At 37.1% G+C, this 22170-nt stretch overlaps 1 protein-coding gene across 1 annotated transcript in view; it reads right to left on the bottom strand.

Moving 5' to 3' along the window:
* SCaMC (Short Calcium-binding Mitochondrial Carrier) overlaps window positions 1-18360 on the bottom strand; it is a 229036-nt gene extending 210676 nt beyond the window's left edge. The window contains exon 1 of the mRNA XM_081764835.1: window positions 18004-18360. Within this exon, the coding sequence (XP_081620961.1) occupies window positions 18004-18183 (180 nt within the window). The 5' untranslated portion in view covers window positions 18184-18360. The remainder of the gene's footprint in view (window positions 1-18003) is intronic.
* Between the last annotated feature and the right edge of the window lie 3810 nt (window positions 18361-22170).

The following is a 22170-nucleotide window of genomic DNA, read 5'->3' as shown; positions in this document are numbered from 1 at the left end:
TTCACGAAAATTCACGATTTCTCTTACAAATTTCAACCTAGAGACTTCAAGTTTTTAGAAAAAGAACTTCATAATTTATCGAAGGCAATAGTCCGTGCAGATTTTTTATTTAGAATTTTGTTCAATGTTGAAATTGCTTGATTGTTGAAATGGTTATCTAAATCTTTAACATTGGAACTGTTTCAAGAATAAAGACAATTCTAAATAAAAAAATCGGCACGGATTGTTCCCTTTGATAGGTTATGAAGTTCCTTCTCTAAAAATTTGAACTCTCTAGGCTGAAATTTGTAAAAGAAATTGTAAATTTTCGTGAAAGGTAAAAAATACACGGGAGAGATCCGAAGACTGCTGTGACATCTATCGGCAAAACTTGTCCCTTTACACTAACCTTAAATAAATAAATTATAATAAAATTAAGAGCTCACACGAAAAAGAATTCGCACATAGTAAACTTCGATCGCATGTACCAATATACAAGACCTCGTGGATATATAGTTAGCGTATGCGTCTTTGGCGCGGGAGACCTGAGTTCGATTCCATCCAATATACAAGGGCAAGACAAAAATTATTCGCACTTTCGTCATAACTTTCTTCAATTTGTGCGCACTGCATTCTGTCCTCGCATGTTATAATGCTACATTACTGTGGTCACACTATGAGAAATACTGTTGGCAACAACCTCTGAAGAAAATATGCTAGATGGCCTTCAGAAATAAGCTTTTTTTTTTTTTTACGCAAAAATGGCTAGATTTTGAACTGCTGACCTATAACCCACATTGTACATTTTAAATACCTTCTTTTGCATGTAGGATTATAAGTGAGATATACTACAATTTGAAGTGTCGAATTTTATTCTCTGAAGACTAACAAGCAACATACATGACTTTAAATTACAATAAAATCCATCAAAAACGCATTGGATTTGTAAAAGTCAACAGCCATATTATGTTTAACTGAAATAAGTGATCATCGATGACCTCGCAGCTAGCCGAGGTGCTGGAATTGAATGCAGTGTTTTGTGTAGATTGCCATTGTTCCAATTTTCAGTAGTTCTTCTTTCGGTAGATCATAGTCCTTATAAACACTTCTTATCTTTCCGTACACCCACACGAATCGTCATGATTGCATTGAGACTTTTCAAGCTAATTAGATATTCTATTTGTTTCCTTTAATAAACAAAAACAATTTCTGTGACTTAAAGAACCGAGCAGTTTACTAAATTTGTATTAGAAAACTTTCATTCTTGCAATGAAATGCGAAAATTAAAATAATTAAAAAATAGCAAACGGGGCTGTTACGGGAGCGACATTAAAATTCTTAGTCGATAAGTATTGTTAAGTAGTTGCAAATCTGTGTATGAGGAGAGAGAAGAATAATGAAAAATAAGTGTTTGTTGCATAATAAAATACCATTTGTCTAACGAAATCAGTTAATACGATAATATATAATGACAAATAGACTAATTTTTAAAAATTACACTTTATGTTCAAAGCAAAAGTATTTTTAGAATTAATTTAATGGCTAACGAAAAACCCAAAAGTGGCAAAAGAGTTTCATAAAATAGGCTATATTTAAGGCTATAAGCATTTTGTAGATTTGTATGGCTAAATGCCTCTCTAAATAGACTAGATTTAGCCAAAATAGGCTAAATTGGCATCACTGATGAGAAAGTGATCCATTATTCTATTCTTTACTGGAAAGAGAACCCGCCTGCTCCACTGACAGTGTGCAACAAAGAAGAACAGAGGGCAATGATAACCCAACAATAATACTGCCTTCAACAATAGACCTTGCCCTTTGATGAGAATTGTTAGCTTCAGCTTGAACTCCTCACTGTAAGTCCCCTTTTCAGGTAGTCCTAGCGTAAGTCCCAGCAACACCTTTCCCGTGTTACGTTTGAGCCTTGAATTTGTTCTTCGTTCGTGCTCCTGGTTGTTTCCACTCTATACTTTTTTTTTCTTTGAATCTGGCTCATAATGATGGACCCAAGATTCTTGCCCTTCGACTATTCTGCTTAAAAATTCGTCGCCTCAGTGTTGTAGCGGTCGAGTGCAAGATAATGGACGTCCTGCTCCTTCTTCCTGTGCCATGCTTGTTCGGCCACATTTAACCTTCTCTGTCCATTTGTACACACTTCTACGCGGTGTCTGCACTCTATTGTAAATCTCCGGTGAGTTTCAGCTATGGTTTCAGTCCGACAAAGAAATTGGATCAGTGCCCTCTGTTATTCCTTGGTACTGCAAGCATATTGCGCATGATCTAACACGGCTTACAGCAAAATGCGAGTATTTTCTTTACTTATCTACTTTTCCTCGTATATATTATATTGTTATGTATATGTACAATTATACAGCGTAAAAGTACAGCAAATTACTGGCAAATTACGTTGCCGTTTCTTTCCAGCGGAATACAAGAACAAGTGAGTTTCGTTTTACAGTGTGAAACTACGGTCGACTTCTAAAACTATGTGAATTCAATACTCAAACTCTACGTAATTCATCTACAACTATTAGTTACAATAGGGGAATACAATCAAAGACAGAATCTATTCTTCAGACGCTGAATCCATGTCAAAAAGCCGTTAGTCGCTACTATTTTTGCTCAATGGAGATTAATATTGAAATGAGAATTGCTAATTGATGTCTGTGTCACTTTTGCTTGCAATAGAGAAATGAAATGTGAAACATATCCTTGGTACTGAATATACATTAAAAAACTACTTGTCGCTAACTATTTCCTTCTTATACATTATGCAATTAGTGTTGTAACCGAAAAATCGTAATTTTTACCACTTCCGGTTTCAACAGGTGTACAAAAATCGAGACTATACTCGTTGTTGGGATGCTGAAATTGCATCAAAAACAGTTTTTCGATATCCCTTATCGTTTTTTGTTATATTACCAACCCAAAATATCATATCTACTAAATTTGAAACTTCTTTTCTTCGCAAATTTAGAAGTACAATTACATCAATTTATTTTACACACTTCAATAGAACTCTATATGTACTGAGAATCACGCTAACAAGTCGCGATAAACTGTACTAATTATACGCTACTTGCTTCTGAAGGCTGGGAAAAAACTAAAACCAAGAAACGCAAAGTGTGATTGTATATTCGTCAGTCTGTCAAGTATTATGGGATGGAAAAGCATTTCTCCTCTATATACCAGTCATAATGAACAGAGCGCTTCTGTTCAGGTTGGTAATGAATTTTTACATAATCTCATATGACCTTCAAAATGACCACGTGGCTCCGATCACTGTTTCCGATACAGGTATATATATATATATATATATATATATATATATATATATATATATATATATATATATATATATATATATACAATCTATCTAACTTAAAAAAGAGCGCCTCTTGGATGGCTGACTTTTATCCCCCCCCCCAAATAACATTGCTTCCACGTGAATTTTTTGGATCTGTGGCGGCTCTTAAAGGAAGTCACGTTTATAAATATCAGAATTTTAATGTTAAAGCTAACGGAAGAAAACTACCTAATTTCCTAATTGTTATACAAAAGAATTAGAACTCATGTAAGTTTCCTTACCTCGACTTGTAGACATAAAATAGTAATTTTTACCAATATGACTACTCGTGATTCGCTACTGTTAGAAGAATTCCGATCACGGACTTTTTTCTGTATCGCACGTTGCTGGCAACGCTTGATAGCAGTGATGAATATCTAATTGTAATATTCGTAGTTTGAATGTTCCACTTCACATATAAATGTGTAATTTTATTGTCTGAGCGAGAGGCGGCTTTTGAGGAAAGTCACCTCCAAAACAAAACAAAAAATCGCTCAAGTTATGGGAAGAAAACTTAAATATAGTCCGTCGTACGACAGACTTCGATTAAAGATTGTCCAGTAATAAGTTGGCCAGATGGTAGCTTACTATACTGTGACAAGCGTTTCCCAGTCTCCGATTTCGCAGACCCTTTCTACCAGCTGTTAATTCCCTGCCTCCTTTAATCGTGAAATAATAATAATAATAAAAAGATAAAATATATTTTATATAGCTATATCATTAAAATTAAAGGATAAATTATATTTTACAGCACTACAGGATCAATTACGATGATGCACTACTGCTAAGGATGGAGATAATAATAATAAAAAGATCATACCAGCTGGGCCTTTGTTGAATTCATATTAATTCAACGCAAGGGTCAAAGGTGCAAAGGAATTAATAATGTTGAACAACAATAATAAATAAATAAATAAATACATAAATAAATAAAATAAAAAAATAAAGTTTAATGAAAATACAATGCCGTGTGGATCCCCAGGGGCGGACCAAGGGCCGGGCAACTGCCCGGGGCGCAACATGAGGGCACCAAAAGGATCCTTAAAAATTAAATTTTACAACGTGTTTTCTACTGTCTTTTTGGTTCATATATATGTATTTGGAAAATGGGTCAAAACATTAAAATCACTGTAATAAAATGTAAAATAAAGGCTAGGACTAGGCGGCGCCAAAAAACATTTTCCCCGGGTGAAAAGTTTGCCACAGACTGTGAAATACTGCTGTACAATATATGATAACATTTTGATTAATCGTTGGCCGACGATTTATATAAAAAAAAAAATGTGCAAAATTGGATTGCTCAAACTCTCATTAATGGGATGTGCACATATCTTTATATTTTTATATCCAAGATTGCTCATATTTCAATAACCTTAATAACAGTAGTCTTTCTGTATTAATCATGGGGTCTATATATTTTATTACAATATTATTATTACTGTTGTTTGTTTTATTTTATTATTACGGCAACATGTAGATAGCCAGACCCCATTTCAAACAGAAACTTCATTCACTCATGCTGTGGGTTTCAGGTAAATGGCAACGTTGCATTTTCATTTAACATTGGGCGTATAACGAGTATACAGCCCAAGCGGCTCGTCCGATTTAAAAACATTCCTTCACTTTAGATTGAAAACATCATGTTTGGAGATGGTTTTTCCTCTTACATTTTGTTGTAACTCTGATAATAACAGAGTTATCCTATGCCAGGGGACTTTTGAGACACCCTGTATATACTGGAATTATTATGTTGCATGTCTTTATTACCACAGTATAAGTACACATTTACTTGACCATCTACAAAGCAGGCACTTTCGGAACACACACATACAGTACTTGCTGCAACGCTGGAAACACCGACGAAAGTCCTTTCATGTTATCTTCCAAAGTTTAGCCGTCTCTTTAGTTTTGATCTCTTCTACACTGGCGAAGCGTGTACTTTTGGGGCCAATTTTTTGCTTTGGAAAGAGCTAAAAATCCTTTGATGCTCAACTGTTTTCAAGTCTCATCAAAGTCTCTGAAGCAGTCTCATTACACACGATCTTTATGTTCGCTAATTGATCACTCCACACTCCTCCGTTCAGTTATAGCAAGGGCGCCGATTCTGGGGGCCGCCCTCCCTATTGTATTTATGAATATACAATATTTGGCATAATTTGAATGCAATTTGTCTTAAAATCCTTATATATATATATGTATATATATATATATATATATATATATATATATATATATATATATATATATATATATATATATATATATATATATATATATATATATATATATATATATATATACCTTCTGCATCTGAATGCCCACCCGCAAATTTAAAGAAAAATCGGCGTCCTTGCTCGTATATTGTCTGTTATTACCTGTTCACATGTGTTAAATTCATAATTAGGCAACTCGAGGACAGTACTGTACAAGATCTGAATCACAAACGCCAAAAGTATATCAACATTCTGGGTACGTTTTGACTAGCCGTCGTATATATACTTTAAAAGCGTTTATCTGTTCACTGCTCACAATATGATAAAAACAACTATCCTCACTCCCAAAGAATAACAAACATAAAAAATAGGTAGCTCACATTAACATTGTATTTCAATTTCAATTAGCACTATAAACTCAACACTAGCTTCGCTTACAGAGGCTGAGAAATATCTCTTTTATCACCTCTATTTACATATACATGGTTACGTAACAAGCAAGTACTCGCCGAGCCTTTTCAGTTAATGTTAAAAAAACAATGGCTATCACATCGCACAGTGATGTGACATTCGAAGTTTTCAACGCGGTAATGATTTGTGATTACAACACGATTCAGGAATCGTAAGCAAAATTACGCTTATTGCATCTAATTTATGAAAGATGAAAAGCACAAGTATAGAATGTGAGCTCTCTCGTGGCTATGTGGATATCGTTCGCACCTTTGGCATGGGATATACGGGTTCGATTCCTGGTGGGAGCTTATGTGGTTCGGATCCTATGTTAAGCTTTAGGTCCATGTTTCATATAGCCTCGCTGCTGAATGGGACGCTAAACTCAAGTCCCTTCCACTCCACGAGCATAGAATATAAGCCGAGAACAACACTCTTCCTACGGTTCACAGTAGTTCTTTCTTTCTTTCTTTCAGCGTGGACAAACGTGGAGAATTGAGATATTTTCACCCGAACGAGGAGTGATTCTGTCCAATTCAAATATTTAAAATTAATGTGGGAAATCCATTTCTTCTATGGGGTTATATTCTTCAGAGTTTCAGAGTGAATTATAGGTGGAATGAGAAACTGCTTCTTCGACTCGTCAAGGTGTAATTAAATTATTGTTTATAGTGAAGATATCAAGGAATAGACGGGAGTCAATCTACCTCCGAGACTAAAGAAATCAGAACTGTGTTACTATCGATTTCATTGTAAGAATTTTCTTCCTTTTGTAACTTGCTTATTACATTTGAATTACTCTCAAAAAAGGGATTTTTCCTGATTTTCCCCCAATATCACCTCCCACGTACGTCAATGGGACATGAGCTGCATACCGTCTGAAAGCTGGTTTGATACTGGAGAAAATGATGTATGAACCAAGAAATTTGGATGAACAATGCTGACGCAGTAGCCACTTAGCTGAAAGTCTACAATTTTCTTTCTAAAAAAAATAAAAATAAAAGGGTTAATGCAGCTACTTATGATGCAATATTGGAACGTTTTACGAGCCACCATTCGCCGGAAACGTTCTGAATTGATGTCAAAGGCGTGCTATTCTTGCACTATGATGCTTGGTCACACAGTGCCATTGGTACTCACGAACAGTTGTGACAGTTTGGGTGGGAATGTGCGAAACATTCCATTCAGCCTTGATCTAACACTCAGTAATTATAATCTCTTCTCGACCTACAAATAACATTTTGGAGGTCACAGATTGCAAAGTGACGAAGATTTCAAAACGACGGTGCAACGCTAGTTCAACAGCGAGGATTTCACATTTTATGGAAATGGGTTGTGTTGATTTTAGTTTAGCGTCCCTTTCAGCAGCGAGGCTATATGAGACATGGACCTAGTGATTAACATGGAATCCGAACCACATGAGCTCCCGCCGGAAATCGAACCCGGGATCTCCCACGCCCAATTAGTTCATATCACGGTTAGACAAGTGCCTCAATCGTTTTGGCTACTATGCCAAAAAATAAAGAGTTGACTGTAGCATACAGTGTATATTAGTTTATGTACAACATATGATTATTGCCACCTATGCCTTATAAAATCAATTTTGGGACGACCCTCGTATATAGTAACACAGTTAAGAGGTTCAACGTACTAATGTTCGGTTGGATTGGAGTTTAGCGTCCGTTTCAGCACCGAGGCCACACGAGACGTGGATCTACAGTTTATGGTGGTACACAATCACCTTACTGTGTTCAAATTTCAAGTGCTCTCCAACTGCGAATCGTATCCGTAACTCCAATCACCCAAGGTCGCGCGCTAGACCACCAGAGGAGGGCCGCCCCAACGTATGACATAATATACTAAATGAAATTTTTCTTTTTCTCTTTCCCTTAATTCAATAGCATGCGTTCTCCTCTGGGAGTGGGGTCTCTGGTACGATAACAGCTCACACCAAGTGGGCTTTTTGGTACACAAATACAATGAGCGCGTGTTTTCCCGCGGTTCTCTTGTTTCCTCTCCTTTTTTCGTTCTACCATTTCATTCCTAGTCCCTTTTATGCTACATGCCATAATCTTGGGACATAAACTGAAATATTTCATTTTCTTTTTTCTAATAAGCTTCTTTATCATATAATAATATAATACATCTCCTCCGAAGAACTTCCTCCGGACGCTATCAATGGCGAGTTCTTGTAGTCCATAGGTACAAAAGATGTGGTAATGAAGGCATGTTACGTGCAAATGATTGCCCGCACACACACCAACAGCCCGAAGGTCTGATATAGTTCAGAATCAACGTAAATAGTAGTTTACGGTATTTAAAATTTCGATATACTACTTAACACGGGGTCTACGAGAAATGTTGCTAGCGAAGGTCGAACTCGGGACCATGTACAGAGAAAGCATGAGTAGTAAACATACCGTTGATTGATTTTATTTTGAACGAAATTTTAGGATTAAGGATTTAGATTTCTGGGCTTTCGGCATCTATGGCCATTTAACCTGTCACGTATGAGGGATGACGTTCCTCAAACACACTACCCGGTGAAAGGGAAGAAACAAAGGATTGGGGAAGGAAGGAAGGAAATGGCCTGGGACCCATATGTTAGCTACCTTCCCGGCATTTGCCTAGTGTGAGTGAGGAAAACCTAATTCAGGATGGTTGACCTGAAAAGGCTTCCTACACTTTTTTCCACCAAGTGCCCCCACCCGGAATCGAACCCGGGACCGCTCGCACAGAAGGCGAGAAAGTTAGCGACTATGATACGCGGAATCACTGAACGAAATTTTATGTGTAAATATTATGCACTGTGTTTCACTAGGAATAACAAGCATTACTGAGGTTATTTGAATCAAACGAACATCCTTAAAATGAGAATCATTGACATCAAATAGAGTGGACACTCCATGTCATTTTTATCTTATCTACCTACAACATCAAACAATCTATTTAGAAGATCAGTACTTGATTTGAATACATGCAGCATAAAGAAGTCATCAAAAATAATACAACTATTAAAAACATGTACCTGAGTTTCATTTAACTCATGAAGCACCGTCAGGTACAATACTGACTGAATATAATTCAATCTATACACAGACTAGGATGGTAAGCCACATCAACAAAAGCAATCATGTTACATCCAGAAAATAAACAACAAATTTAAACCGTCCGCATATTAAACCATTTAGTATGGTTATTTTTAGAACCCGTGACTTCTAAATTATCAATGGCGTCGTGGTTACATAAAAATATATCTTATAGTTCCCCCCCCCCCATACTTACACCACCCATAAGTGTAAGTTTAGACGTAGCAGGGGCTTGAAGAAACACATGTAATCAGCTAGAATTATCCTACTGTGTGACGTAGTCTTATGACCTTTACACCTCATGCATTTATAGAAGAATTATCAGCCTAACATTACATGTAAGTTCATCCTTTTATTATGTCACGCCTTACGACTCGAATCAGTATTAGGATACACACACAATGCGCGAAGTATGGGACAATATTTTGCCGCATTGGTACAAATCAATTTGTGCATTTATCGAATTGAGATGCAATATTTAGATATCGGATAAAGCATTAATGTGGACAATACTACAAACGAAACAGGTCTTATAGAAGTTAAAATTTTGAGCGAAGCTTTTAAACTTTCTTTAAAAGAGTTTCAAATTTAACATACGCGCTATGATAGTGTGAACATAAAATTTGGTTTCAGATCAACTGAATGTTTTTTTTAAATGAATGAAGTTCTCGGGCAATAATACAGCCCTGTCAGCATCGGTTTAATAATATAATGTGCAGTATCCTCCGTAAGAGAAGTAATGTACGCGGTACACACACACACACATTACAACACCTTGTATTTTCCTAAAATATTTTATTGCCAATGGCTGCAAATAGCATCCGTCCCTCACATTTTCACTGTTCTTTCCCTACAATTCCTGCGCTTTCATGTGGTTCACAAAGAAAATACCCCCAGTTTTTAAGCATTTTACTTCTCAATAAATGGGAAGTTGGTGTTGCTTTGAATTGGGTAAGAACTACTATTTAAGTTTGAAAATGCACAACTGATAAGAAAAGGTGAGAGAAACACTGAGATGTTGATGATGAAGTTCATTCATGTTCTATCGTGAAGTAATGAAATACTTGAGGGAAGTTGATAATAGAGAAACAATTTTGTAGTTATGAGTGCAGACTATATTAGTAACAACTCCTAAAATGTTATGTTACACTGAGAAGCTCCCGTGCGTACGTGGTTGCATTATTCAGGCGTCACTTTTCTTTGCTATCATGCCATTAGTGAAAAGTTCTCCCTCTTGAATAAAAAAATGAAATGAAATCTTTGAGTTTTACGTCTCACGGTTATGCCGGTTAGGCTAAAGGAGATGGTGATGATGAGTAATGAATGAAATGGTGGAATGAAGGAAGTGGGAGGAAACGGGAGAACCCCGAGAAAACCCACGCACACGGTGTTTGTTCACCACAAAGTTCACTTGGCGGGGGCTAGGATCGAACCCGGGACCCCAAGCACCAGAGGTGAACGCTCAACCACTGAGCCACCGCGGCCCCCCTCTTGAATAAATCTCTAATTGCACTTCTTATACTAATTTGAGGATCCTAAATTGAATGGAGTAATTTCAAACATCTCCGTTCATGGAGTCACGAGGATGAATACTTCAAATTTCATACATTTCTATTTATTTAATTATATCCCAAATTTGAGATCACTTTTCTAAGACACTCTGTGGAAGTGAATATCTAAAAATAGGTATGCTGGATTCAGCATCCTTATGTTAATATAATGTATCCAAGCTTGAGCATCTTTACTATTGGCATATCCATTGACGTGAATGTCTAAAAATAGGTCTACTGGATTCAGCATCCTTATGTTAGTATAATGTATCCAAGCTTGAGCCTCTTTACTATTGGCATAAGCAGTACTTCAACATTTTGAGATGATTTTCCTCGTGACGTCATGGAGGGATAAGTTTGGGAATAGTTCCTTTGAATTCCGCGTCCTATAATTAGTACAAAAAGCGCAATTATAGAAGTTTATCTAAGCGTGGAAACTTTTTACTAGCATCATGAGCGTTAGTTCCTTGAATATTCCTTTGCAGCACCGAGGTTATACGAGCTACATATGAGGCTATTACCTACAGTTTAAGGTGGAATCCGAACCACCGTAATGCGTTCAAATTTCAATGCTCTTTATACCGGGAAACGAATTATATTTTTCTGTTTGGCGTTCCTTTAAGCAGCGAGGCTATATGACACGTGGACCTACAGCTTATCGTAGGACCCGAACCACATGAGCTTCCACCGGCAATCGAAAACGGATCTTACACACCAAAGGCGCGTACGCTTACCGCTTAGCAACGAAAGAGTTCCCACCGGCAAACGAACTAGTTCTTTTTTTTCTCTATTGACCTTTAACTAGTTAACTCTATGGCCTATGGAACCCAGAGGTTCAATGCCGCGTTTGCAAAAGCTCTCCATTGACAATTGGATTCAAAATGAAATCTTTGAGTTTTACGTCCCACGATTATGCCGGTTAGACTAAAGGAGACGGTGATGATGAATAATGAATGAAATGGTGGAATGAAGAAAGTGGGAGGAAACGGGAGAACCCCGAGAAAACCCACGCACACAGTGTTTGTCCACCACAAAGTTCACTTGGCGGGGGCTGGGATCGAACCGGGAACCCCAAGCACCAGAGGTGAACGCTCTACCACTGAGCCACCGCGGCCCCACCAATTGGATTCAGTTTTTACTTTGTATCCCTATTTCTGTGAGATCCATCTTAATATTATCCTTCCATTTGCACCTAGGTCTTCCTAATGGTCGTTTTGCGATTGGATTTCCAGTTAAAGTTCTGAAAACGTTCTTTTTTTCTTCCAATCTGGCTACATGACTTGATGATTCTAACAATGTTTAGTAAACGGTATAAATTATGCAGTTCCTTTTTTTATAAAGTTTCCTCCACTTCCCATTCCCGTTCCTCTTCGATCCGAATGTTCGTCTCAGAACCTTGACTTATATGGGAGAAACGTTTTGGGTACATGGGATCGTTAAGGGTTACGAGGAAAATAATTATTATTGGCAGATAAACTCCTTCAATCTTCATTTATACTGTCAACAGTGTATAATAATGATGAGAATTTTAATGGCATTATTAACAATTGCTGCAAATATTGACCGTCCCCTGTATCAGTATTTGTACGTTTCGTTTAATCATTCACTGATGATACAATTCTCCTGTTACACCAACGCACTCTTTAAATAAAAGTGCTACAAAAATTACGTCTTAGACGCTGAAATCGCAGCAGACAAACAATAGAATCTTTCAGTTGCCAAGGAAACCATGCGCCTGGGATATTTTCAACTCTTTGCTAGTAAACAAGCTGTAATGGATCACGAGGACTTCTACAGCGCTACTGTTTCCTCAAAACGTATTTAAAAATAGAAATTCGCCCATCTTTAACGATGCACTCAGTAACATAAGCCTACATTTAACTTAAGTGACACGTTTAAACACAAATGAAACTTAAAATATGCAGTGAAAATAGGAATTTATAATCACGCATATCGATGTTCCAAATCTTCATCTCAAGTACCGGTACGTGTTTCTGTCGTACGTAGTTGAAAACTATCGCACACCATCTCACTTCAAAACCTTTTCATCCTAAGAGGGTTATTGTAAGAAAGGGCAACTTTGAAATACTTGTTTACTTTGGATTATATCATTAGCTTCTGGCGTAAGCATACCGGAGCTTGTAGTTTCATTCCATGCGTATGCGTGTATATTTGAGTGTGTGTGTGTGTGTGTGGAGTTTTATTTCTCGTTAACTACTAGTCGGATCGGCAAAATAGCCCATGGCCAAATGAATAATAAGTGTTATATTTGGTGTCGAAGTCGGCCACGCACAGGTTCGGCTTGGCTCGATTGTCCTCGCATGTAGTAGCTCATTCTTCGATAAGTACTGGTCGAATCTGAAGAGAATTCGGTTAGCAAGTAGCCCCCATCTAAGAAATAGAGATCGTTACATTTGGCGACCGGTTCAGCCAGGGATAGGCTCGTCTCGTCTTGAATGTTGTACTTTATTTCTCGGCAACTAGCGGCTAGATCTGAACCAAATTTGGTGACCAAATAGTCCATGGCCAAATAAATAAATAAAAAATAAAAAAAGACGCTATATCATTCGGCCGGGCTCGATCAGGGATGGGTTAGGCTAAGCTATACTCGGCTCATGTTCCAATGTGGTATTTTATTCATCGATAAATAATAATCGAATGTGAACAGGGCAAGTGCCCCATCATCTAAGAAATGCAATGTTATATTCAGTGGCCGGTTTCGGTTAGGGACAGGCTCAGCTTAATTAGGGTCGCCTTGCATGTAATACTTCATTTCTTGATAACTACTGGCTGAATCTGAATGAATTTCGGTTAGCAAGTAGCCCATTATCTAAGAAACAGAGATCGCTACACTTGGTGGCCGAGCTCGGCTCGCCTTGCATCTGATACCTTATTTCTCGATTACTACTGGCCAGATCTGAACCAAATTTAATTGGATGGAAGAATATCCCATGAACAAAAGATACTATATTTGGTGCTGAGCTCGGCTTGCCTTGCATATGGTACTTTATTTCTCGATAACTACTGGCTGAATCTAAACGAAATTCGGTTAGCCCGTAGCTCATCATAGAAGAAATAGAGATCACTATATTTGGTGGCCGGGTTTAGCTCGCCTTATATGTTGTACTTTATTACTTGTAACTAATGGCCAGATCTTAACCAAAATTGGTGGGCAAATAGCCCATGGCCAAATAAATCAACAATGCTATATTTAGTGGCCGGCTCGGTCAGGGACAGGGTAGGCTAGGCTCACGTTGCGGTGGTGCTTTATTCCTCGTTAAATACTGGCCGAATGTGAACGAAATTCTGTAAGCACGTAGGTCATCGTGTAATAAATAATAATAATAAAAAAAACACTATATTTGGTGGCCGCGACTGGCCAAAGACAGATTCAGCTCGGCTCGGACCGCCTTGCATGTGGTACTTTATTTCTCGATTACTACTGGCCAGATCTAAATCAAATTTGATGTACAAATATTCCATGGTGAAATAAATAATATATATATATATATATATATATATATATATATATATATATATATATATATATATATATATATATATATATATATATGGTAGCCCGGTTTGGTTAGGGACAGGCTCGGGTCTGTTTTATTCGCCTTGCATACAGTACATCATTTCTCGGTAATTAGTGTGTGGATCTAGATGAAATTCCTAGCCATGATCTAGGAATTAAAGATCACCATATTTGGTGGCCAAGCTCGGCTCGACAACAGAGGCCGTGTTCTACAGCTATGTACCCCAAGAGACTCTTGAGTTCGGTTTACCTTAGTTTGCAATTTATTTTTTCTCGATACAACCTTGCTCCAAGATGCTAAATATTTCCAGGCGCTCGGAAACCTAACACAACATTTTTTGAATAAAGTTCTCTCCACTATAAGTTAAATTTACTGGGTGTGAAAAAAGTGAGTTATTACCAAAGTTAGGAAATTTATCTATTTACTCTTTATTGTATCTTTTAGCGTTTATATAATTTTCAAAAATTTCTGGGTAGGCCTGTGCCTACCCGCTAAGGTCTAATATACGACCAAACAAGAACGTACTATGGAGGGTATTTGAGTTACAACTAAGAACTTCAGGTGCGTATCCACACATTTTTGTTGGTGGGGGTCCAAAGTTGTTTTCTTTTTTTTGGGGGGGGGGAGGAGAGAGAACCCAATACTACAAAGCACTGTTTCTTTAGTATTGAACTGAACCGCTGCTCATCTACATCCGAAATGACTATAACTGACATTTAAATATTGACACCTATTTTCCTCAGAAAAATTACAGCATTACATTGTTTTCATACGAAAGGAAAGAGTATAGTTAAAGTACAAGATCAAGTCTTTACGTTACATCAATCATTTTTCTGCCAAACGATAGATTTATTAATAAATGTCCAAATGTATGTACGTCGAGCTACAAAGTTTTGGGGAGGCGAATCCCATGTCGGTGCCCTCCTGGACAACACCCTCCCGCAAAATGCATAGCGAAATACATTTAACACATCCTCAAGTATCTCTAATAAGAGCTTCTTTTCATAAGACAATAATACTGTCCGATTTTTTTTTTTTTTTCGGTATAGCCTGAGTCAAAGCGTGTGTCTATTTAAACAATTTTAAATTGTAGGATGCTGATGAATCCATATATTTCAACGAATTATCTCTGTGTTTATACACGTTACTGTACTTCAGGATATTAATGCGATTTTAAAAGCAAACACATATTCCCTATGATCAGCATGACTAATTTTGTTCTCAAAACAACATTAATGTTGCTTAGCACACGAAAGCAAATAATGTCAGATAATTAATTCAATGATTTTAATTACGGAGTATATTACAAATATTGCAGAGTAAATACTCATAATACAACAACGTGCGTCCTCAAAATCGTAATAATAATCATAATGCCATTGACCTAAATAGCAACGTTAGAATGTAAAAGATGAACAGGAAAATAATTAAGCAAAGAACAAGCGACTTGGTAAATAGCAATAGATTCTTTTCCTTGAGGATTGGCATGGTCTAGCATAGTGGTTCCCGATTAGCATCTCACACACTGGCGTGACAAATAGTCCCATAGCACATGTCCCGAAATATTAGAAATTAAAAATCATGAAGCATTTATAATTATTTCAAAATCAATTTTGAGCCAGACCGAACCAGTCAACGCCAGCAACAGTATTCAGTACTAAGAATCACTTCTTTTTATAATAATAATAATAATTAGGCCCGTATTTACATATTGTGCACCCCTGTGCTCTAAATAATCCCCCCCCCCCTTCCTGCACAAACTTATATCGGAAACAAGGAAAGAAGACGTCCAGCAAACATACCAGCTCTTGTTGAGTAGCAGTTTAGGTATTACAAGTTAATAGCAGTGTAGGTATATTAATAATACAATAAGCTGTCTGTAGCGCTTTGCAACTCGAGAATCATATTAGAGAGAAACATGAAATTTTAATGTAGACAGAAACATGTTTTAAAGCTCTCACAGAAATGATCCAAATGACCTGATCCAGGTCTTTAGGTCACACCTGAGCTGAGATAGATGGTGCAAAGTTTCCATAATAATCGAAAACTTCCAATATTAGAGTTGAATTCATAGTTTATGGAGTCGCTGAGATGAATAGTGACAGTTTTAATCCAACTCAACTTCAAGGTCATACTCCACTCCCCAGGGAGGGGACGAGATTTTAGAAGTAATAGAAAACGACAGATATTAGTGTTGAATTCATACATTTTCGAGGTTGGTGAGTTTAACGGTATCAGTTTTCATGATGTTCAAGTTCTTCCTCATCCTTTGGGGTTTGGGTGGGAGAGGATGAGTTTTTTTAAAAAAAAAAAAAATAACCAGATAAGCTAGCTAATTAGTAACAACTGTAATTAGGGGGAATTAAACACATTCATATAGGCTATTTTCTCGCGTTTGCGCTGGGCTCTGCGTGTTGCTAGTTTTAAATATTACTTTATTGTGAATTTCTTTTTTTTTTTTTTTTAAATCACAAATTTTGCCGCCCTGTGCTCGAGCACAGAATAGCACTTACCTAAATACGGGTCTGATTATTATTGATTGATAACAAATCACATAAGTGTATCACAATGCTGTGCACTATCAATAAAGTGAACTGTAAGTAAAAATAATAATAATAATAATAATAATAATAATAATAATAATAATAATAATAATAACAATAATAATAAAAATCTTTACTGGCCTAACGGACCAAGGAAATCGTAAGATCTGTCTATGGGAGTTCGAATCCCGACCAGGATCGTGTACTGTTCATTATTCATTTATTTCATTATTAATTAACATTCACTCCTTACAGTTTCCTTTCGCTAAAGAGTAGACACTGGGATATAGATCTCAAATATATATAAACAAAGAACAGGCCACGGTGGTTCAGTGGGAGTGCATTTATCTCTGGTGCATGGGGTTCTAGGTTCGATCTCAGCTCGCGCCAAGTGAGCTTTGTGATGACAAACACCGTGTGCGTGGGTTTTCTTGGGGTTCTCCCGTGTTAATGTAACATGGTTATGCTTTCTAGGCCAAAAGGGAATATGATACATGAAAATGAATGATGATAAAAAGCACTGAAAGACAAACTGAAAGAACTTCTGCTGAGAGTGGTTGACAATGTTCATCTCACTGCCTTGGGCTCTCATGATCTGTTCTGGGCTCAAACTAGAAACTCTTCGCATCTGTCCTACACTACACTAATGATTCAGCGAACTGATTTGTGAATTAAAAAGAAAGAAAGAAAGAAAGAAAAGAAAAGAGCAACAGCGATCTCGACCGAAGTTAATGCTGAGATCTATGTATCACTGTGACGAAATCCACGCATCTACGTAGAATCAGAATCGAATTCGACTGTCACTTGTCACCTAAATCCAACATGAAATTCTACTTTGGACGTTCACACCCACGATTAACTTAGATAAACAAACACACACATATAAATCAATACACGACGAAGTCATACAATTGAGTGGGCATGGTTGCTGAATTACGTTAGCTAGCATTACAGTGTTCTTATTAGCAGACGAATTTCCGGAAGTTGAAAACATATATCACCTGTTACATCAAAAGATTTACTATTTTCTTGTAAAGATGACATAAGTAAACAATCATGTTTATTATCATTAACATATGCACTTTCTCAAATGCTTAAATGTACGAACTTCTACAAAAATGCTATTAATATGATGTAAACAGTAAATAAAGAGCAATTACTGTAAGCGCAAATTTTGTTAGCTGTATAAACATAAAATATTCAACTTGTAAATTAAATCTGCTTCCTGGTGCTGTATTTAAAAATTATATCTATCTTGTTTGAGATCTAGAATAATGTTGGAATCATTCCCTACCTGTGCGTACTGTTTATGAACACCGCTTGCACCGAGTGCTCTTCGCAACTCGCTGATATCAATCCTGCCATTCCCGTCTACGTCAAGTTCTTTAAACAATTTTTCCAACCGAAGTTCTTCCTCAAGGGGCAGCTCATGTGCATAATGCGGCTGCAGTACTGGTTTCTTATTATTAACCATAATGTCGTAAGTACGTAAAACCGCTTTTACCACATATCTGTCACAATATAAAACACCGACTACCACGATAAACACAACACACTCGCTCAACCAAACTGATTACTGATTTCCCGTCCCTGCCTTCTTCGATTCACTGGTTCCCCACTCTGCCCACAACCGCACTGCGAAACTGCGAGTGAAGGCTGCTTGGACACAAACGCCATCTGCGAACTAGTCTCAATAACAGCTGGTGTTCTGTTTCGCACGCGGTAGATTTGTATCGGTTGCATCAATTTCATTTCTTATTTTTATTTGCCTCTGGCCGGGCGGAAAGCGCACATATAACTGGATAGTGTGAGAGTCTGAAATATAAGACACACAGTCTGTTCTGGCGTTATTTTTGACACAGACTCACTACTTATTAATTCTATTGCATTGTTTATTTTTGTTCTTTTTCATAAATTCACCATACATCTGAAGTGGACATGTCATTTTACGAAATACAAAAGTGGGTTAAAAATTGTCTCACAGTTTCGCATATTATTATTATAAAAATGAAGTTAGAATAAGTTATTATTACTTTCAGTCAGGCGTGCACCCAGATTTTTTGTTGGGAAGAGGGTCCAATACTAGAAATCATTACGTCTATGTAGTATTTATTGACCGGGTATTATACTGCACTCGTAAAGACGATAAGTAATTGCAAAATATTTCCACCTATATTTTCAAAAAGAAAAAAGAAAGAAAGAAAAGGAAAGAAAGAGAGAAAGAAAAAGAAAAAACTATAGAACTAGACTGTTTTTATAAGAGAAAGAATACAGATGAAATTTAAGATCAAAGGACCCCGCACAATTCTTATGAAAATTGAATTTCGGTGAATTGCTTGAAACCGTGGACTTGAGACTATAATTTCAATGGGTTTAACCACCATTCACTAACCATTTGGCCACTACAGGGTCACTTTTTTGAAAACGGCCAAAGATAACGACATTCTGGATTTCGGTGGAAATGAATGAAAGTGTGATATGTTGTAGATGATGTGATCACCGGCACAAATATGTCTTCAACGCTGGGGGAGACGGATAAGACCGTTCGCCAAAGCAGTCTAGAAATATCAACGAAACGTCGGCGTCATCACACTTACTTTGAATGAATAAAATCTTTTGCTAGTGAAATAAGCACATATTGTGTATATGTTTCACCAAACAGGCACTGATAGATGTTTATGTCCATTCGTGACTTTTTCTAAGGTTGAGATCTAAACCTTTTCACGGATTCATGCAATTCTACAAACATCCCAGAATATCGTAATATTTTGCTGTTTTAAGAAATGTGGCCGCGTAGTGGCCAGTGATTGGTAGTTATGACCATTGAGGCTTTTCCTCAGGATCACAATATATCTTTTTTTCTCTACAACATGTCACGGTTTCATGCAATTCCACCAAAATCCCAGAATATCGTTATCTTCGGCTGTTTCCGAAATAATGACCTCATAGTGGCCAAACGGTCAGTGGTTGGTGGTTGCACCCATTGAAACTTTATCTCAGGATAACAAGATCTAAAAACATATTACGGTTTCAGTCATTCCACCGAAATCTAGAATATCATTCTCTTCGCTTGCTTTCTAAAAAGTGATCCTGTAGTGGCCAAACGGTCAGTAATTGGTGGTTGTGCCCATTAAGATCTTTTTCTCAGGTTCACAATATCTACAGAATATCAGGATTTCAAGCCATTTCACCGAAATCCAATTTCCATAAGGATTGTGCGGGATCCTTTTCATACTACATCAATCGTTTCCCTGTTAAACAAGTACAGTTTTATTGAGAAAGTGTACAAATGTGTATTGAGTTAGGAAGTCATTTTTTTTTTGGGGGGGAGGGTATGGACCGGGTGGACACTCGTAGGTAGTGTTTGTCGAAGTTCTTGCATATTTCTCTAATGCTAAAAACAAGTGATGATGCTGATAAGATTATACGTTACTATAATAAATGACGTAAGTTTTCATATAGTCAATAATTCATGTATTTTTCTACCGAGTAAAAGCGGTATTGTAATAAATATTTCTGGAGCTCTTCTTCTTCTTCTTTTTTTTTTTTTTAATTTAGCAACAGAGTTCTGAGTCTATATCTCTAGGGAATTTACTGTAAAGCATAATACACGCGTATTTATATCCTTGTTCATATAATACAGTTCTATGCTCTACAATAGAAAAGTTTTGTTTGTTTCTTGTATCATGATTATGCTGTTCTCATATCCGCTAAGGTATCGTTGCAAATCTGTCTTCAACGTTTGGGGGAGGGGGACGGATAAGACCGTTTCCATTTTTTTTTTTTGTTTTTGTTTTTTAAGCGATGTTCAAATTATTTATGAACACAAATTATTTATGAAAAACAATATTGTGGAGAATAAGGGGAGCAGAGTTGTCTTCAACATTGGGAGGCAAGCAGATTTGAGGCTTATTCTGGGGGACGGGAAAGATGATATTTATATTACGGTAGATGAATCTGATTTCTGAAGTGAATCTGTTGTATATAATATTCAGGCGATGTAGATGAAATAGTGGTATACATATCAGTATTACAAATTAGTGCCGTGAACGCATTCTGAAATCTGAATACAATGAAAATGAAATCTTTCAGTTTTACGTCGTACGGTTATGCCGGTTAGGCTAAAGGAGACGGTGATGAGAAATGAATGAAATGGTGGAATGAAGAAAGTAGGAGGAAACGGGAGAACCCCGAGAAAACCCACGAGCACTACAGGACCACTTTTCTGAAAACAGCCGAACATAATAACGACATTATGGATCTCGGTAAAAATGACTAAAAGCGTGATATGTTGTAGATATAGTGATCCTGAGAAAAAGTCTTAATGCGTACAACCACCAATCACTGATCGTTTGGCCACTGCAGGGTCACTTTTTTTGAAAGCAGCAGAAGATGGTGATATTCTGGATTTCGATGAAAATGACTGAAACTGTGATATGTTGTAGATGTTGTGATCCTGAGAAAAAGACTCAATAGCCACAACCACTAATCACTGACCGTTTGGCCACTACAGGGCCACATTTTTTTAAAACAGCAAAAGGTAATGTTATTCTGTATTTTGGTGGAATTGCTTGAAACCGTGATATGTTGTAGATATTTTGATCCTGAGGAAAAGTCTTAATGAGCACAACTACCACCCACTGACGGTTTGGCCACTACGAGGCACTTTTCTGAAAGCAACCAAAGATAGTGATGTTCTGGATTTCGGTGAAAATGACTGAAACCATGATATGTTGCAGATATTGTGATCCTGAGAAAAAGGTCTTAATGGGCACAACCACTAATCACTGACCGTTTGGCCACTATGATGCCACTTTTTTGAAAGCAAATGAGCCGAAGATAGTGATATTTTGGATTTCGGTCAAAATGGCAAAAACTGTGATATGTTGTAGATATTGTCATCCTGAGAAAAAGTCTCAATAGACACAACCAACTACAAATCACTAACAGTTTGGTCACTACAGGACTACTTTCTTGAAAATAGCCGAGTATAACCATTTTCTTTTTTATTTTGGTGTAAATGAATTGAGAAAACTTGTCTAGGGCTTTCCAGGGTTTTCCTTTGTCCCGCAAGATGAATATCTGAATGTTGTCTATGCTTAAATGATGTTGGCCGCTACTCTTCCCATCCCTTTTTCCGGCTGTCGGGTAGGGCTTTTCAGGGTTTCATACAATTCTACCAAACTTCCAGAGTATCCTTACCTTCTGCTGTTTTAGAAAATGTGGCGCCGTAGTTGCCAAATAGTCACCGATTGGTAATTGTGTCCGTTGAGACTTTTTCTCAGGATCACAATACATACATCACAGTTTAAAGCAATTACACCGAAATCCAGAATACCGTTACCTCCTGCTCGTTTTTTTTTTTTTTTTTTTTTTTTTTTTTAAAAAGGACCCTATAATGGCCAAACGCGGTCAGTGATGGGTGGTTGTGCCTCTTGAGACTTTTTCTCAGGATCTACAA

The sequence above is a fragment of the Thermobia domestica genome, chromosome 7 (assembly GCF_964235325.1).
Source record: "Thermobia domestica chromosome 7, izTheDome1.hap1.1, whole genome shotgun sequence".
Lineage (NCBI taxonomy): Eukaryota > Metazoa > Arthropoda > Insecta > Zygentoma > Lepismatidae > Thermobia > Thermobia domestica.
The sequence above is the reverse complement of the archived record's forward strand: the minus strand, read 5'-3'. Positions and strand labels throughout refer to the sequence as shown.